The 15,456-nt window shown below is 42.0% G+C and overlaps 1 protein-coding gene across 1 annotated transcript in view; it reads right to left on the bottom strand.

The window, feature by feature from the left end:
• Positions 1-8,105: 8,105 nt before the first annotated feature.
• Positions 8,106-15,456, bottom strand: part of LOC121548675 — a 30,828-nt gene continuing 23,477 nt past the window's right edge. Inside the window, exons 6-7 of the mRNA XM_045210041.1 lie at positions 8,446-8,532; positions 8,106-8,320 (exon numbers count right to left, since the gene is read on the bottom strand). Coding sequence (XP_045065976.1) covers positions 8,106-8,320; positions 8,446-8,532 — 302 coding nt within the window. The remainder of the gene's footprint in view (positions 8,321-8,445; positions 8,533-15,456) is intronic.

Below are 15,456 nucleotides of genomic sequence, written 5' to 3'. Positions count from 1 at the left end.
TCTCCTGGTGTGGTGGCGCGTGCCTGTAAGGTTGAGGTTGGCGGATCGAGTGAGCTGAAGAGTTCTGGGCTATAGTGCACTATGTTGAACGGGTGTCCACACTAAATTTGGTATCGATATGGTGCTCCTAGGGGAGTCCGGGACCACCAGGTCATCTAAGGATGGGTGCACTGGCCCAGGTCGGAAACGAAGCAGGCCAACGCCCCCGTGCCCTCCAGTAGTGGGATAGTGCCTGTGAATAGACGCTGCAGTGCAGACTTGGCAAGACATCGCAATATTTTCTTCATTTATTTTTATTTTTTAAACAAAACTGCTTCACGGTGGGAATTGCCTCTACAAAATGTTGTTTAGCAGATCATTAGCAGGTTACCAAAGACAATTGAGAATTATACTGACTCCTACTGACAAAATTAGGAAATAATATAATGCTGCAGGGCCCGTTGAGAGCAAAATATTCTTGCAAAAAGACACTTGTGTTCATGATTTAACACAGGATCATAATTTATAGCCATTTGTTGCCAGGCGATGATGTTGTAATGAAACCTCAAATGTCTTAATGAAATTGGTTATCATTTTCCCAGGAATTTAGATTTTAAACCATATGGGACCATATGAAATATGTAAATCAGAGTTCTTGAGCAGTCTAAAGGATGGATGGTAAGTAAGATTTTGTGGTTTATATTCCAGACTACTTTTTCTGAAATATCGAAACCTTTATTACAAATGGTTGAGATATTACTATTTTTTTCCGTTTTCATTTATAATCATGTATATAGATATATATTACAAATGTTTTATATTAATCGAACGTAATTTATTTGTAAAAACTTTGAGTAGCTTCCCTCCTTCATGTATGTCTTGTAATGTATTTTGTATTGTCTTCTGCATTATCTTATTAGTGCTGAGCAATTAGTGCTTCTTAACATCGGTTCGATAATTAAAAAATAATCACTGTGTTCGATTTTGGTTTCAATTTTTTGGTTTGAATGCTGTAACAACACACAATAAAACAATTAATAAAAGTCCCATGATGGTAGTGACTGCCCATTACTACTTCTCACTTTATAACCATAATTTATTCACATTACTTTTCTTTCATAAAATATTTCAGTTGTTGTGTGTTTCATTTGATGACTTTATTATTTCATTCCAAATCATCATCTCATCTCTATAGAGCTGCTGCATATGCTGTCTGACAAAATCACTATTTTGTAGTTCTTCAAAGTAAATAAGGCATACTTTTATGACTGCTGAATACCAACGGAAAATCACTTAGATCATGTATTTTCAGGTAGAGATCCTTTGCAAAGCAGCAGTTGCCTCTCTATATCCCCTGACTATAGCACATTCTTGTCTCTTCTGTAGCAGGCGTAAAATAAACACAGACTGTACAAGTAGAAGCGCAATGGATTTTGGTCATTGTAGTTAATTACCACGTTTTATGCGCTACATTATGTATAATATTGTCCTGTTGGAAACTACAACTCCCTTCTACATCGCACAGTTCAGGCTGGATCTGATTTATCTCTAGAGATACTGTGCATGTGCGCAAACTGAACTAAATAATTGGATGTCGGTCAATTACTTGTTTAAAATTGAAAAAATAACGACATTTTGTTTAATTGCTCAGTACTATCTCTTATAAAATACAGAATCATCAAGAAAAATGGAGTGGGGACATTTGCAGTTGTTGTAAAGACCAGATGTAAAAAGGATGGAAAGTACTATGGTGGTGGTCCTCTGTAGCTCAGCTGGTAGAGCACGGCGCTTGTAACGCCAAGGTAGTGGGTTCGATCCCCGGGACCACCCATACACAAAAAAAAAATGTATGCACACATGACTGTAAGTCGCTTTGGATAAAAGCGTCTGCTAAATGGCATATTATATTATATTATATATATTATTATATATTATACTATGCCTGTAAGACATTAAAGCAGTCTCAAGAAAGGTAATGTAACTCACAGACCAGCAGAGAAGTGCACCTTGTTATACAGACATATCGAGGGTCTTACACACAACTTTATTTTACATAAAACAATTCTACATTTACAGATGTACATGTTTGTGTAGATGGTTGTTAGTGACTGTGCTGTGGTGTGTTGTGTTGTGTTGTGGTTCAGCTCTGGGCATGTCTGTAACCTAAGGGAGTTCCAGGCCATGAGGAGACTGAGTTCTCATCCCAACATCCTACAGCTACATGAGATCATCATGTGAGGAACACTATTGTGTGTTTTTGTTTCTCTTGTCCAAATCAAGGCATATCTGTGCTCCTCACAAGATTATCATTTCTTTCCTATTCGCATACTTAATTTCTTCTTCTGTCTGATGGTGTCCTGTCAGTGATGAGAACAGAGGCTCAGTGTCTCTGATACAGTGCATTCGAAAAGTGTTCAGACCCCTTCCTTTTTCAACATTTTGTTATGTTACAGCCTTATTCTAAAATGGATTAAATAATAGTTTTACCTCATCAATCTACACACAATACCCCATAATGACAAAGCGAAAACAGGTTTTTAGAAATGTTTGCAAATGTATTAAACATAAAAAACAGAAATACCTTATATACATAAGTATTCAGACCCTTTGCTATGAGACTCGAAATTGAGCCCAGGTGCATCCTTTTCCATTGACCATCCTTGAGACGTTTCTACAACTTGATTGGAGTCCACCTTTGGTAAATTCAATTGATTGGACATGATTTGGAAAGGAACACACCTGTCTATATAAGGTCACAGTTGACAGTGCATGTCAGAGCAAAAACCAAGCCATGAGGTCGAAGGAATTGTCCGTAGAGCTCCGAGACAGGATTGTGTCGAGGCACAGATCTGGGGAAGGATACCAAAACATTTCTGCATCATTGAAGGTCGCCAAGAACACAGTGGCCTCCATCATTCTTAAATGGAAGAAGTTTGGAACCACCAAGACTATTCCTAGAGCTGGCCGCCCGGCCAAACTGAGCAATCGGGGGAGAAGGGCCTTGGTCAGGGAGGTGACCAAGAACCCGATGGTCACTCTGACAGAGCTCCAGATTTCCTCTGTGGAGATGGGAAAACCTTTCAGAAGGACAACCATCTCTGCAGCACTCCACCAATCAGGCCTTTATGGTAGAGTGGCCAGACAGAAGCCACTCCTCAGTAAAAGGCACATGACAGCCCTCTTGGAGTTTGCCAAAAGGCACCTAAAGGACTCTCAGACCATGAGATACAAGATTCTCTGGTCTGATGAAACCAACATTGAACTCTTTGGCCTGAATGCCAAGCGTCACATCTGGAGGAAACTTGGCACCATCCCTACGGTGAAGCATGATGGTGGCAGTATCATGCAGTGGGGATGTTTTTCAGTGGCAGGGACTGGGAGACTAGTCAGGATCGAGGGAAAGATGAATGGAGCAAAGTACAGAGAGATCCTTGAAAACCTGCTCCAGAGTGCTCAGGAACCTCAGACTCAGGCGAACGTTCACCTTCCAACAGGACAACGACCCTAAGCACACAGCCAAGACAACGCAGGAGTGGCTTCAGGACAAGTCTCTGAATGTCCTTGAGTGGCCCAGCCAGAGCCTGGACTTGAATGGGAGGAACTCCCCAAATACAGGTGTGCCAAGTTTGTAGCGTCATACACAAGAAGACTCGAGGCTGTAATCACTGCCAAAGGTGCTTCAACAAAGTACTGAGTAAAGGGTCTGAATACTTATGTAAATGTGTTATCAGTTGGGGATTTTTTGCACAAAAAAATTACTGTTTTTGCTTTGTCATTATGGGGTATTGTGTGTAGATTGATGAGGGGGAAAAAACAACAACGTAACAAAATGTGGAAAGAGTCAAGGGGTCTGAATACTTGTGAGCTGATGGAGTTTAACATCTATGAGCTGATTAAAGGTCAGTGAAGGTTTATGTAGTCTAAGTCTACTCTTAGTGTATGGCTGCATTTCATTCCAAAACATGGTTCCCTTCTTTCTTCCCTCATTCACTCCCCTTCATAGATTTCAGACTTGTGGTCGTAAGCAGTTGTTCCATCTAGTTTCCCGTAATATTTCTTCCACATATCCAATCCTACCAGAATTAAAGAGGGCAAAAGGGAGGGAACATTCACATCTATCAGGAATGAAACACAGCCTTTACCTTTGCTGGAATCAGCAGTAAACTGGTGATATTATCAGGGGTGACTGAGGTGTAAAAACTGTGCTTCATTTCTACCATAACCCCTGACCTCTGACCCAACAGTATCCCATGTCAGAGAACAGGATCCACAACTACATGTACCAGCTCTGCAAGTCTCTGGACCACATGCACAGGTAATCACAGGTAATCACAGATGAGCATAGGAGAACAGGCTCCTACTTGCGTGTATGTCAAGGTCAAGGATAATTTCAGTTGATTTCTCTGACATGTAGATTCTCTCCCCACAGTCATGGTCTCTTCCAGCAGGACGTCAAACCAGAGAACATTCTGATTAAGGTGAGACAGATTCCCATAGACATAGATCTTTTGAGTTTGGCAGAGAACTCCACTGAACCTTCCATGGTGGCACTAAGAACGCCATGACAAACACTCACAGTTACATTGTTACTATACTTTGTATTCAGTCACTGTTTTAGGAAAACGGGTGTTCATTATGTATTAATCAGGTAATAGTTTATTTTCCACTGTAGTACAGGTGTGTCTTTGAGCGCTGTAGCCTCCAGGGTTGTGTCTTCAAGATCATAAGGAACCAAACTAATCACATTTTACGTACCAGTGAGTTTCACCACTAGGTGGTGCCATGTAACTAGTTAAAGGGAAGTGGGATCCTCTACTTGTCCCTAGTCCCTACTTGTTGGACACAGTGTAAGCCATAGAAATAGAATGATTAAATTATCATTATAGTTCTGTGGTGTAACCATCCACCCTCTTGGTTTGACCTCTGTATGACCCCCCTCCTCCTCTTCCTGTCCCGGTTCAAACCAGCAGTATTTTCAGAATATTATCCATCCATTTTATTTAGATTATGATTAATGCAGTGTGATGTGGAGACTCATGTACAGTGTGTGTGTGTATATGTGTGTGTGTGTATGGGTGTTGTTCCATGGCAGGCTGGCAGCTCTGAGACGAGCCAGCAGGACCCTGGAGAGAGGAGAGCGAGAGGAGAGGAGAGGAGAGGAGAGGAGAGGAGAGGAGAGGAGAGGAGAGTATGGCAACTGCTTCTTAGTAGAACAAAAAGCAAAGACGATCAATATGGACCTATCTCACATTTGAGAATGTATACTGCCTCCTACTGAAGAATAGAGTAAATTACTGAAGAAAACCCCAATAAGTAATATCAAAATGAAACATTCAGTTCGGATTTATTTCCATTTTATTAAGTATGTCACTTTAGTCAATATCATTTTAAACAAGAGTAATGCTGGAAATAATAGTCATGAGTTTATCTGCATAGAAAAAATGTTTGGCAAAGAAGCTGCTATTATCCTAAAAGAAAACATAAAACCAGTGTTCTACCTTATCCATCTAGTAATCATCTTAGTGGCCTGTGTGGTCCAGCGGTCCACTTGTATACAGTGCATTCGGAAAGTTTTTCCACATTTTGTTACGTTACAGCCTTATTCTAAAATTAATTAAATAAATACAAATCCTCATCAATCTACACACAATACCCCATAATAATGAAGCAAAAATAGGTTTCTAGAATTTTTTTGCACATTTATTTAAAAAACAAAACAGAAATACCTTATTTACATAAGTATTCAGACCCCTTGTTATGAGACTCGAAATTGAGCTCAGGTTCATCCTGTTTCCATTGATCATCCTTGAGATGTTTCTACAACTTGGTTGGAGTCCACCTGTGGTAAATTCAATTGATTGGACATGATTTAGAAAGCCACACACCTGTCTATATAAGGTCCCACAGTTGACAGTACATGTCAGAGCAAAGACCAAGCCATGAGGTCGAAGGACTTGTCCGTAGAGCTCCGAGACAGGATTGTGTCAAAGCACAGATCTGGGGAAGGGTACCAAAAAAATTATGCAGCATTGAAGATCCCCAAGAAGACAGTGGCCTCCATCATTCTTAAATGGAAGAAGTTTGGAACCACCAAGACTCTTCTTAGAGCTGGCTGCCAGGCCAAACTGAGCAATCGGGGGAGAAGGGCCTTGTTCAGGGAGGTGACCAAGAACCCGATGGTCACTCTGACAGAGCTCCATAGTTCCTCTGTGGAGATTAGAGAATCTTCCAGAAGGACAATCATCTCTGCAGCACTCCACCAATCAGGCCTTTATGGTAGAGTGGCCAGACGGACGCCACTGCTCAGTAAAAGGCACATGACAGCCTGCTTGGAGTTTGCCAAAAGGCACCTAACGGACTCAGACCATGAGAAACAAGATTCTCTGGTCTGATGAAACCAAGATTGAACTCTTTGAGTTGAATGCCAAGCGTCACATCTGGAGGAAACCTGGCACCATCCAGGGATGTTTTTCAGCGGCAGGGACTGGGATACTAGTCAGGATCGAAGGAAAATGAACGGAGCAAAGTACAGAGAGATCCTTGATGAAAACCTGCTCCAGAGCGCTCAGGACCTCAGACTGGGGCGAAGGTTCACCTTCCAACAGGACAACGACCTTAAGCACACAGCCAAGACAACGCAGGAGTGGCTTCCGGACAAGTCCATGAATGTCCTTGAGTGGCCTAGCCAGAGCCCGGACTTGAACCTGATCAAACATCTCTGGAGAGACCTGAAAATATCTGTGAAGCGACGCTCCCCATCCAACCTGACAGAGCTTGAGAGGATCTGCAGAGAAGAATGGGAGAAACTCCCCAAATACAGGTGTGCCAAGCTTTTAGTGTCATACCCAAGTAGACTCAAGGCTGTAATCGCTGCCAAATGTGCTTCAACAAAGTACTGAGTAAAGGGTCTGAACACTTATGTAAATGTGATATGTCTTTGCAAAAATGTTTAAATACCTTTTTTACTTTGTCATTATGAGTATTGTGTGTAGATTGATGAGGGGGGAAAAAAACGATTTAATCCATTTAGAATAAGGCTGTAAAGTAACAAAATGTGTAAAAAGTCAAGGGGTCTGAATATTTTCCGAATGCACTGTACAGCCTAGGCTACCAGAGTCAGCATGAGTTGAATCTGAAGCATGCTCTTCTGACTCTCAAACTCTTCCACTTTTCCAGTCTCCTATCTCATTGGTCTATATGAATGAAATACACACATCTTAAAGCGGCAATCAGTAGCTGAAACAGTAACAATGCATACTCCACGCCACAGTTTTGCTAAAAAGCTGAGGGATGGGGCTGGAGAAATGTAACCACTCTCAAATTCATAGACAGAGCTATGGATGCAAGGACTGACCATCCATGATATCAAAATGATAGTTTTAACCATGTTTTGAGGCTATACAGTGTGTTTGTTTACATTTAATTTGTTTACAAACATTGGAGTAAAACAAGTGTATATTTTGGGTTCTGATGGGGTATGACAGTTGAACTAAACTCATGAGGCATTTATACATTTTATTTTTCAAGAATCAATGGCTAAACATCATTAACTTATAAATCCAGAAATGGATGTAGCTAGTGCAGATTGCCCCTTTTAATAGCACGAAAACCCCTGTTCCTAGAACCAAATCGGGTCTGGTATTAGGGTGTGAAAGAGTGATTGCAGTCCTCATGTTGATGTCTTGGCTCCCTGAGGTTTGCTGACAGTGGAGTAAAGGGGGCTGGGATCAGCAGGGTTCGCTGGCTCTCTCCCTCTGCCAGAAGAGGGCATAACTGAGGCATATGTCACTGCATCTTCACCCTGGGCCTACAGACACACACACACACACGTCACAACAAAGGAAAGGCTTTAAACAGTGAATAGGAGGGAGAGCAATACCTTTACAATATGTTCAGTATAGCTTCACTTACATCAACTCTATGAGGGGAATTTTGATTGAAGTGGTCAATGGAAGCATAGGTGTTTCTGTCAGCAGGTTGACTCTACAAGTGTCAAAATTGTTATTGAAACATGTATCATTTAAACTGGACATTAGTCTCAATACTTGATAACAACTGGGTGAAATCATGTTTCATATTAACCATGTTTCAAATTCCATTAATATAATGAGGAACTGACCCTGTCATCATTGGTTTGTGGGGTGGAGTGGTTTACTGCATTCATACCCTTCATAAATTAGTAACAATGGTAATGGATTCAAAACAATAGAATTACAGAGCAAACTCTTAGTTAATTTCCTACAACAATAGTATAATACACTAACTGTGTTTATTAAGCCACAGCGCATCAATGACATGTCTTTGTTACTCACAATGCTGTTATCATTCGGCACTTGATTCTCTGCAAAGAACCCCCCAAAAAACATAAGAAGAATTTCAATGGCTGGCTCCATGTATTACTGTGTTTTTAATGAACTCCATTAAACTCAAAGAAAGATCAAAGACAAATGTACAGTAAGTCCTTACTTTCTCTCCTTCTGCGTACTATGATGACGGCAGCAATGACACACACCACTGCTACCACAGCCACCGTGAAGATGAGGATCTGAGAACCTGAGAGGACCAGAGAGGGGAGCAGGGTCTGGTTTAGTGGGGTACCTGAGAGCAGGGCCGGCTCTAGCCTGTTGGGGGCCCTAAGCGAGTTGGGTTGGGGGAGAAAAATTTACGTTTTAAAGTAAATGTCTTCCAATTCTACACATTTTGCCGTGGGAGTGTTGCAGTTTTAAAGGCCCAGTGCAGTCCAAAACGTGATTTTCCTGTGTTTTATATATATATACACTACCGGTCAAAAGTTTTAGAACACCTACTCAAGGGTTTTTCTTTATTTTTACTATTTTCTACATTATAACTACATCAAAACTATGAAATAACACAAATGGAATCATGTAGTAACCTAAAAAGTGTTCAACAAATCAAAATATATTTGAGATTTGAGATTCTTCAAATAGCCACCCTTTGCCTTGATGACAGCTTTGCACACTCTTGGCATTCTCTCAACCAACTTCATGAGGTAGTCACCTGGAATCCATTTCAATTAACAGGTGTGCCTTCTTAAAAGTTAATTTGTGGAATTTATTTCCTTCTTAATGCTTCTTAAGATAGCCCTATTTGGTAAAAACAAAACAAGTCCATATCATGGCAAGAACAGCTCAAATAAGCAAAGAGAAACAACAGTCCATCATTACTTTAAGACATGAAGGTCAGTCAATACGGAACATTTCAAGAACTTTTAAAGTTTCTTCAATTGCAGTCGCAAAAACCATCAAGCGCTATGATGAAACTGGCTCTCATGAGGACCGCCACAGGAAAGGAAGACCCAGAGTTACCTCTGCTGCAGAGGATAAGTTCATTAGAGTTACCAGCCTCAGAAATTGCAGCCCAAATAAATGCTTCACAGTGTTCAAGTAACAGACACATCTCAAAATCAACTGTTCAGAGGAGACTGCGTGAATCAGGCCTTCATGGTTGAATTACTGCAAAGAAAACACTACTAAAGGACACCAATAAGAACAAGAGACTTGATTGAGCCAAGAAACGCAAGAAATGGATATTAGACTGGTGGAAATCTGTCCTTTGGTCTGATGAGTCAAAATTTGAGATTTTTGGTTCCAACCGCTGTGTCTTTGTGAGACGCAGAGTAGGTGAATGGATGATCTCCGCATGTGTAGTTCCCACCGTGAAGCATGGAGGAGGAGGTGTGATGGTGTGGGGGTGCTTTGCTGGTGACACTGTTTGTGATTTATTTAGAATTCAAGGCACACTTTTATTTATTTTTTATTTCACCTTTATTTAACCAGGTAAGCCAGTTGAGAACAAGTTCTCATTTACAACTGCGACCTGGCCAAGATAAAGCATAGTAGTGCGATAAAAACAACAACACAGAGTTACATTTGGGGTAAAAAAACATAAAGTCAAAAAAAATACAACAGAAAATATATATACAGTGTGTGCAAATGTAGCAAGTTATGGAGGTAAGGCAATAAATAGGCTATAGTGCAAAATAATTACAAACTTAACCAGCATGGCTACCACAGCATTCTGCAGCGATACGCCATCCCATCTGGTTTGCGCTTACATTTTAGCAATTTAGCAGACACTCTTATCCAGAGCCACTTACAGTTAGTGAGTGCATACATTTTTTTTTCATTTTTGTTTTCATACTGGTCCCCCGTGGGAAATGAACCCACAACCCTGGCATTGCCACGCCATGCTCTACCAACTGAGCTACACAGGGCCTATAAATTCTTTTTTCAACAGGACAAATACCCAACACACTCCAGGCTGTGTAAGGGCTATTTGACCAAGAAGGAGAGTGATGGAGTGCTGCATCAGATGACCTGGCCTCCACAATCACCCGACTTCAACCCAATTGAGATGGTTTGGGATGAATTGGACTACAGAGTGAAGGAAAAGCAGCCAACAAGTGCTCAGCATATGTGGGAACTCCTTCAAGACTGTTGGAAAAGCATTCCAGGTGAAGCTGGTTGAGAGAATGCCAAGAGTGTAAAAAGCTGTCATCAAGGCAAAAGGTGGCTATTTGAAGAATCTCAAATATTAAATATATTTTGATTTGTTTAACACTTTTTTGGTTACTACATGATTCCATATGTGTTATTTAATAGTTTTGATGTCTTCACTATCATTCTATAATGTAAAAAATAGTAAAAATAAAGAAAAACCCTTGAATGAGTAGGTGTTTCCAAACTTGTGGCTAGTACTGTATATATATATTATGAAACCGCCTGAAATTTCAGCCTGTTTTGGTGGGATGGAGTTTTAGACCTCCATGGTGACATCCCCATGAGGTAACATAGTTAATAAGAAAGAGAGTTCCAAACCTCTCTGACAATAATAGCTATTTTTCAGTTTGCCCCTCCCCACTCACACCACTCCCAGACAGTCCTAGCAAAATTCTTGCTTGAGAAATTGCTCTTTGCTAAGAAGCTATTTTTTTTCTTTAATTTAAAACAATCACAGTAAGGTACATAATTGTTAACCAGAAATGATTTGATATTGAGATAAAAACGACTGCATTTATCACCTTTTATAACAAACTTCAGTCCGTTTTACTGTAAATGTTCTGCAATTCTATCCATTTTGCCATGGGGTGGAGAGACAGTTTTTTTTAGCTACAATTCTACACATTTTGTAATGACTTATGTCATCTTTACATAATATATTGGTGAGAATGACTAACAAAATCAGAGGGGGACTCGTGAAGGTCAGGTCTCCTGGGCACGTGCCCGGTCGGTATTCAGCCATGATTACTACTAGACTACCTACCAATCTAAAAATTGTTGGCTGACATGGATAATTGAGTCACTGTCAGTGACTGACTTAACAAGAGAAAAACTGCTGATGCACAAACACATTTCGAAATTGCAGCTGGTGTATTGTACTAATTTTACTCTCAATAGTAAGTCGAGACCCCGACTGAGTTCCAGAAAGGGCCGGTGGCCCTACGTGACCACTTACATGTATGTGTTAGGCCTACTGCTGCTAGGTAGCTCTCTCTCTGCTCTCTCCCTCCCCTCTGTCTGTCCTTGATTGCAGGAGTGAAGTCTGGTGTGCGGGAGTCAGGGTTCCAGCTGCAGCTCATTCACCATAATCACCTCAGCCTTTAAGACCCGGTCAAACTTTCCACTCATCGTCAGATCATAGTCAAGACAACCATGTTAGTCTCGCTGCCGACTCAACCTGTCTGTTTTCGCTCTTGTGTTTTTTGGACTGTTTATTTACTTTTTCTCCTGTGCCACAGATATTTGGAACCTGACTCCTGCCTCCGCTTCACTCCTGCCACCACCATCCTGCTCTCCACTATCGGGCCTCTCCTTTGGACTCACCACGGACACTAGGACATTACGGTACCACACCTGCCCTGACCTGGATCTGTACCCTCCCTGTAACCTGGACTTGCTCTTCCCCATTTATTGGAAACCTGGACTATTGAACATTATAATAAACCTGTTAAAACTTCTCTGGCTTGGTGTACTTGTCTGCATTTGGGTTCTATCCAGTTAAATCATAACAGTATGTCGCTTATGCCCTGCCTGAGAGGACCAGAGAGGGGAGGAGGGTCTGGTTATGGGGGACCAGTGAGGAGACAGGGTCTGGTTTCATGGGGGAGAATAAGACAGGACCAGAGAAGGGATGGGGGTCTGGTTTAGTTGAGGAGAACCAGAGAATTGTTTACTCGCACGTAATTTAGCAGAAAAGACATCCGCGTTACCCAGACAAGCAGAAATTCACACAGGAAGAGAGAAATGGGAAGTAGTGAGGCGGAAGGTAGCCTAGCGGTTAAGAGCATTGGGTCAGTAACCGAAAGGTTGCTGACAAGGCTTGTCTTGCAGTAGAGGCTGTACTCCCTAACCTGAGTACCAGTCTCTTTAGCTAATCCACTCCCTGTATTCAATGTCATGTGCCAAAGAGACTGGCCTTTCTGTCATCTTCAAATATGAACATTCTCTCATTAATGAGCTTGAGGAGAACAGAGGATTTGATCCTGATTCTATCGCCCTCACAGCTATCCTCCAATCACAACAATTATGCAAATATTGGAACTCGATCACTTTTTTCCTCCACAGAACACAGTTGGTATCTGGTTGCTAAGCAACTGATTTTTGTTTGTCCAGATGAAACCTGTCAAAACTCTCAAACTAAAATACATACTGTAATTACCACAAAACCACAAAACATCTTAGTTTTGACTTTAAGCCTCAAAATACAACTTGACTAGCAAACAGGTAAATGTTTGTTTTTGACTGGTTATAAATTCTAATTATATTTTCTAGGCTCCACATGTTGTCATGGAAAATATTAATGTCATTTCTAACAACCCATGAGCAACTCTGCTGTAACTCCAGCACACATCCACCTCATTTTCTAACGTTGCTATGGGCACTGCCAAACAACTGAAGTGATGGATTCGACTTCCGCTTTACTTCACTACTGCAGCGAACTGGTGGCAAACTTGCCAGAGTAAATTATTTGAAAGAGTCCATTTATAAAAGTCAAGTAAACAAGTATGAGTGTAATTCTATATTTATTTCATTCAAGTTCTCTAACGTTAGCTAGACTTACTGTTAGGCTAGTTCTGTTGTGATAATAACATTAGTTGTGTTGTGTCAGAGTTAAGGCCTGTGCCATTCACCAAGTCAATAACTACACTTTTTGCTCACCGTTCTTGTGATCATTTTGACCCCACGGGGTGAGATCTTGTGTGGAGCCCCAGATCGAGGGAGATTATCAGTGGTTTTGTATGTCTTCCATTTCCTAATAATTGCTCCCACTGTTGATTTCTTCAAACCAAGCTGCTTACCTATTGCAGATTCAGTCTTCCCAGCCTGGTGCAGGTCTACAATTTTGTTTCTGGTGTCCTTTGACAGCTCTTTGGTCTTGGCCATAGTGGAGTTTGGAGTGTGACTGTTTGAGGTTGTGGACAGGTGTCTTTTATACTGATAACAAGTTCAAACAGGTGACATTAATACAGGTAACGAGTGGAGGACAGAGGAGCCTTTTAAAGAAGAAGTTACAGGTCTGTGAGAGCCAGAAATCTTGCTTGTTTGTAGGTGACCAAATACTTATTTTCCACCATAATTTGCAAATAAATTCATTAAAAATCCTACAATGTGATTTACTGGATATTTTTTTCTCAATTTGTCTGTCATAGCTGATGTGTACCTATGATGAAAATTACAGGCCTCTCTCATCTTTTTAAGTGGGAGAACTTGCACAATTGGTGCCTGATCACGCTCTCCGTAGCCGATGTGAGTAAGACTTTTAAGCAGGTCAACATTCACAAGGCCGCAGGGCCAGACGGATTACCAGGACGTGTACTCCGAGCATGTGCTGACCAACTGGCAAGTGTCTTCACTGACATTTTCAACATGTCCTTGACTGAGTCTGTAATACCAACATGTTTCAAGCAGACCACCATAGTCCCCGTGCCCAAGGACTCTAAGATAACCTGCCTATATGACTACCGACCCGTAGCACTGACGTCTGTAGCCATGAAGTGCTTTGAAAGGCTGGTCATGGCTCACATCAACAGCATTATCCCAGAAACCCTAGACCCACTCCAATTTGCACACCGCCCCAACAGATCCACAGATGATGCAATCTCTATTGCACTCCACACTGCCCTTTCCCACCTGGACAAGAGGAACACCTACGTGAGAATGCTATTCATTGACTACAGCTCAGCATTCAACACCATAGTGCCCTCTAAGCTCATCACTAAGCTAAGGATCCTGGGACTAAACACCTCCCTCTGCAACTGGATCCTGGACTTCCTGACGGGCCGCCCCCAGGTGGTAAGGGTAGGTAACAACACATCTGCCACACTGATCCTCAACACGGGGGCCCCTCAGGGGTGCGTGCTCAGTCCCCTCCTGTACTCTCTGTTCACCCATGACTGCATGGCCAGGCACGACTCCAACACCATCATTAAGTTTGCCGACGACACAACAGTGGTAGGCCTGATCACCGACAACGATGAGACAGCCTATAGGGAGGAGGTCAGAGACCTGGCCGTGTGGTGCCAGAACAACAACCTCTCCCTCAACGTGACCAAGACAAAAGGAGATGATTGTGGACTACAGGAAAAAAAAGAGGACTGAGCACGCCCCCATTCTCATCGACGGGGCTGTAGTGGAACAGGTTGAGAGCTTCAAGTTCCTTGGTGTCCATATCACCAACGAACTATCATGGTCCAAACACACCAAGACAGTCGTGAAGAGGGCACGACAAAGCCTATTCCCCCTCAGGAGACTGAAAAGATTTGGCATGGGTCCTCAGATCCTCAAAAAATTAAACAGCTGCACCATCGAGAGCCTCCTGACTGGTTGCATCACCGCCTGGTATGGCAACTGCTTGGCCTCCGACCGCAAGGCACTACAGAGGGTAGTGCGTACGGCCCAGTACATCACTGGGGCCAAGCTTCCTGCCATCCAGGACCTCTATACCAGGCGGTGTCAGAGGAAGGCCCTCAAAATTGTCAAAGACTCCAGCCACCCTAGTCATAGACTGTTCTCTCTGCTACCGCACGGCAAGAGGTACTGGAGTGCCAAGTCTAGGTCCAAAAGACTTCTCAACAGCTTCTACCCCCAAGCCATAAGACTCCTGAACAGCTAATCATGGCTACCCGGACTATTTGCACTGCCCCCCAACCCCATCCTTTTTACGCTGCTGCTACTCTGTTAATGATTTATGCATAGTCACTTTAACTCTACCCACATGTACATATTACTTCAACTACCTCAACTAGCCGGTGCCCCCGCACATTGACTCTGCACCGGTACCCCCCTGTATATATAGCCTCCCTACTGTTATTTTATTTTACTTCTGCTCTTTTTTTTCTCAACACTTTTTTTGTTGTTGTTTTATTTTTTTTAAGCATTTCACTGTAATGTCTGCACCTGTTGTATTCGGCGCATGTGACCAATACAATTTGATTTGATTTGATTTGACTAAATACTT

Source organism: Coregonus clupeaformis, chromosome 33 (assembly GCF_020615455.1).
Source record: "Coregonus clupeaformis isolate EN_2021a chromosome 33, ASM2061545v1, whole genome shotgun sequence".
NCBI lineage: Eukaryota > Metazoa > Chordata > Actinopteri > Salmoniformes > Salmonidae > Coregonus > Coregonus clupeaformis.
Note: the sequence above shows the minus strand (reverse complement) of the source record. Positions and strands in the feature narration are given on the sequence as shown.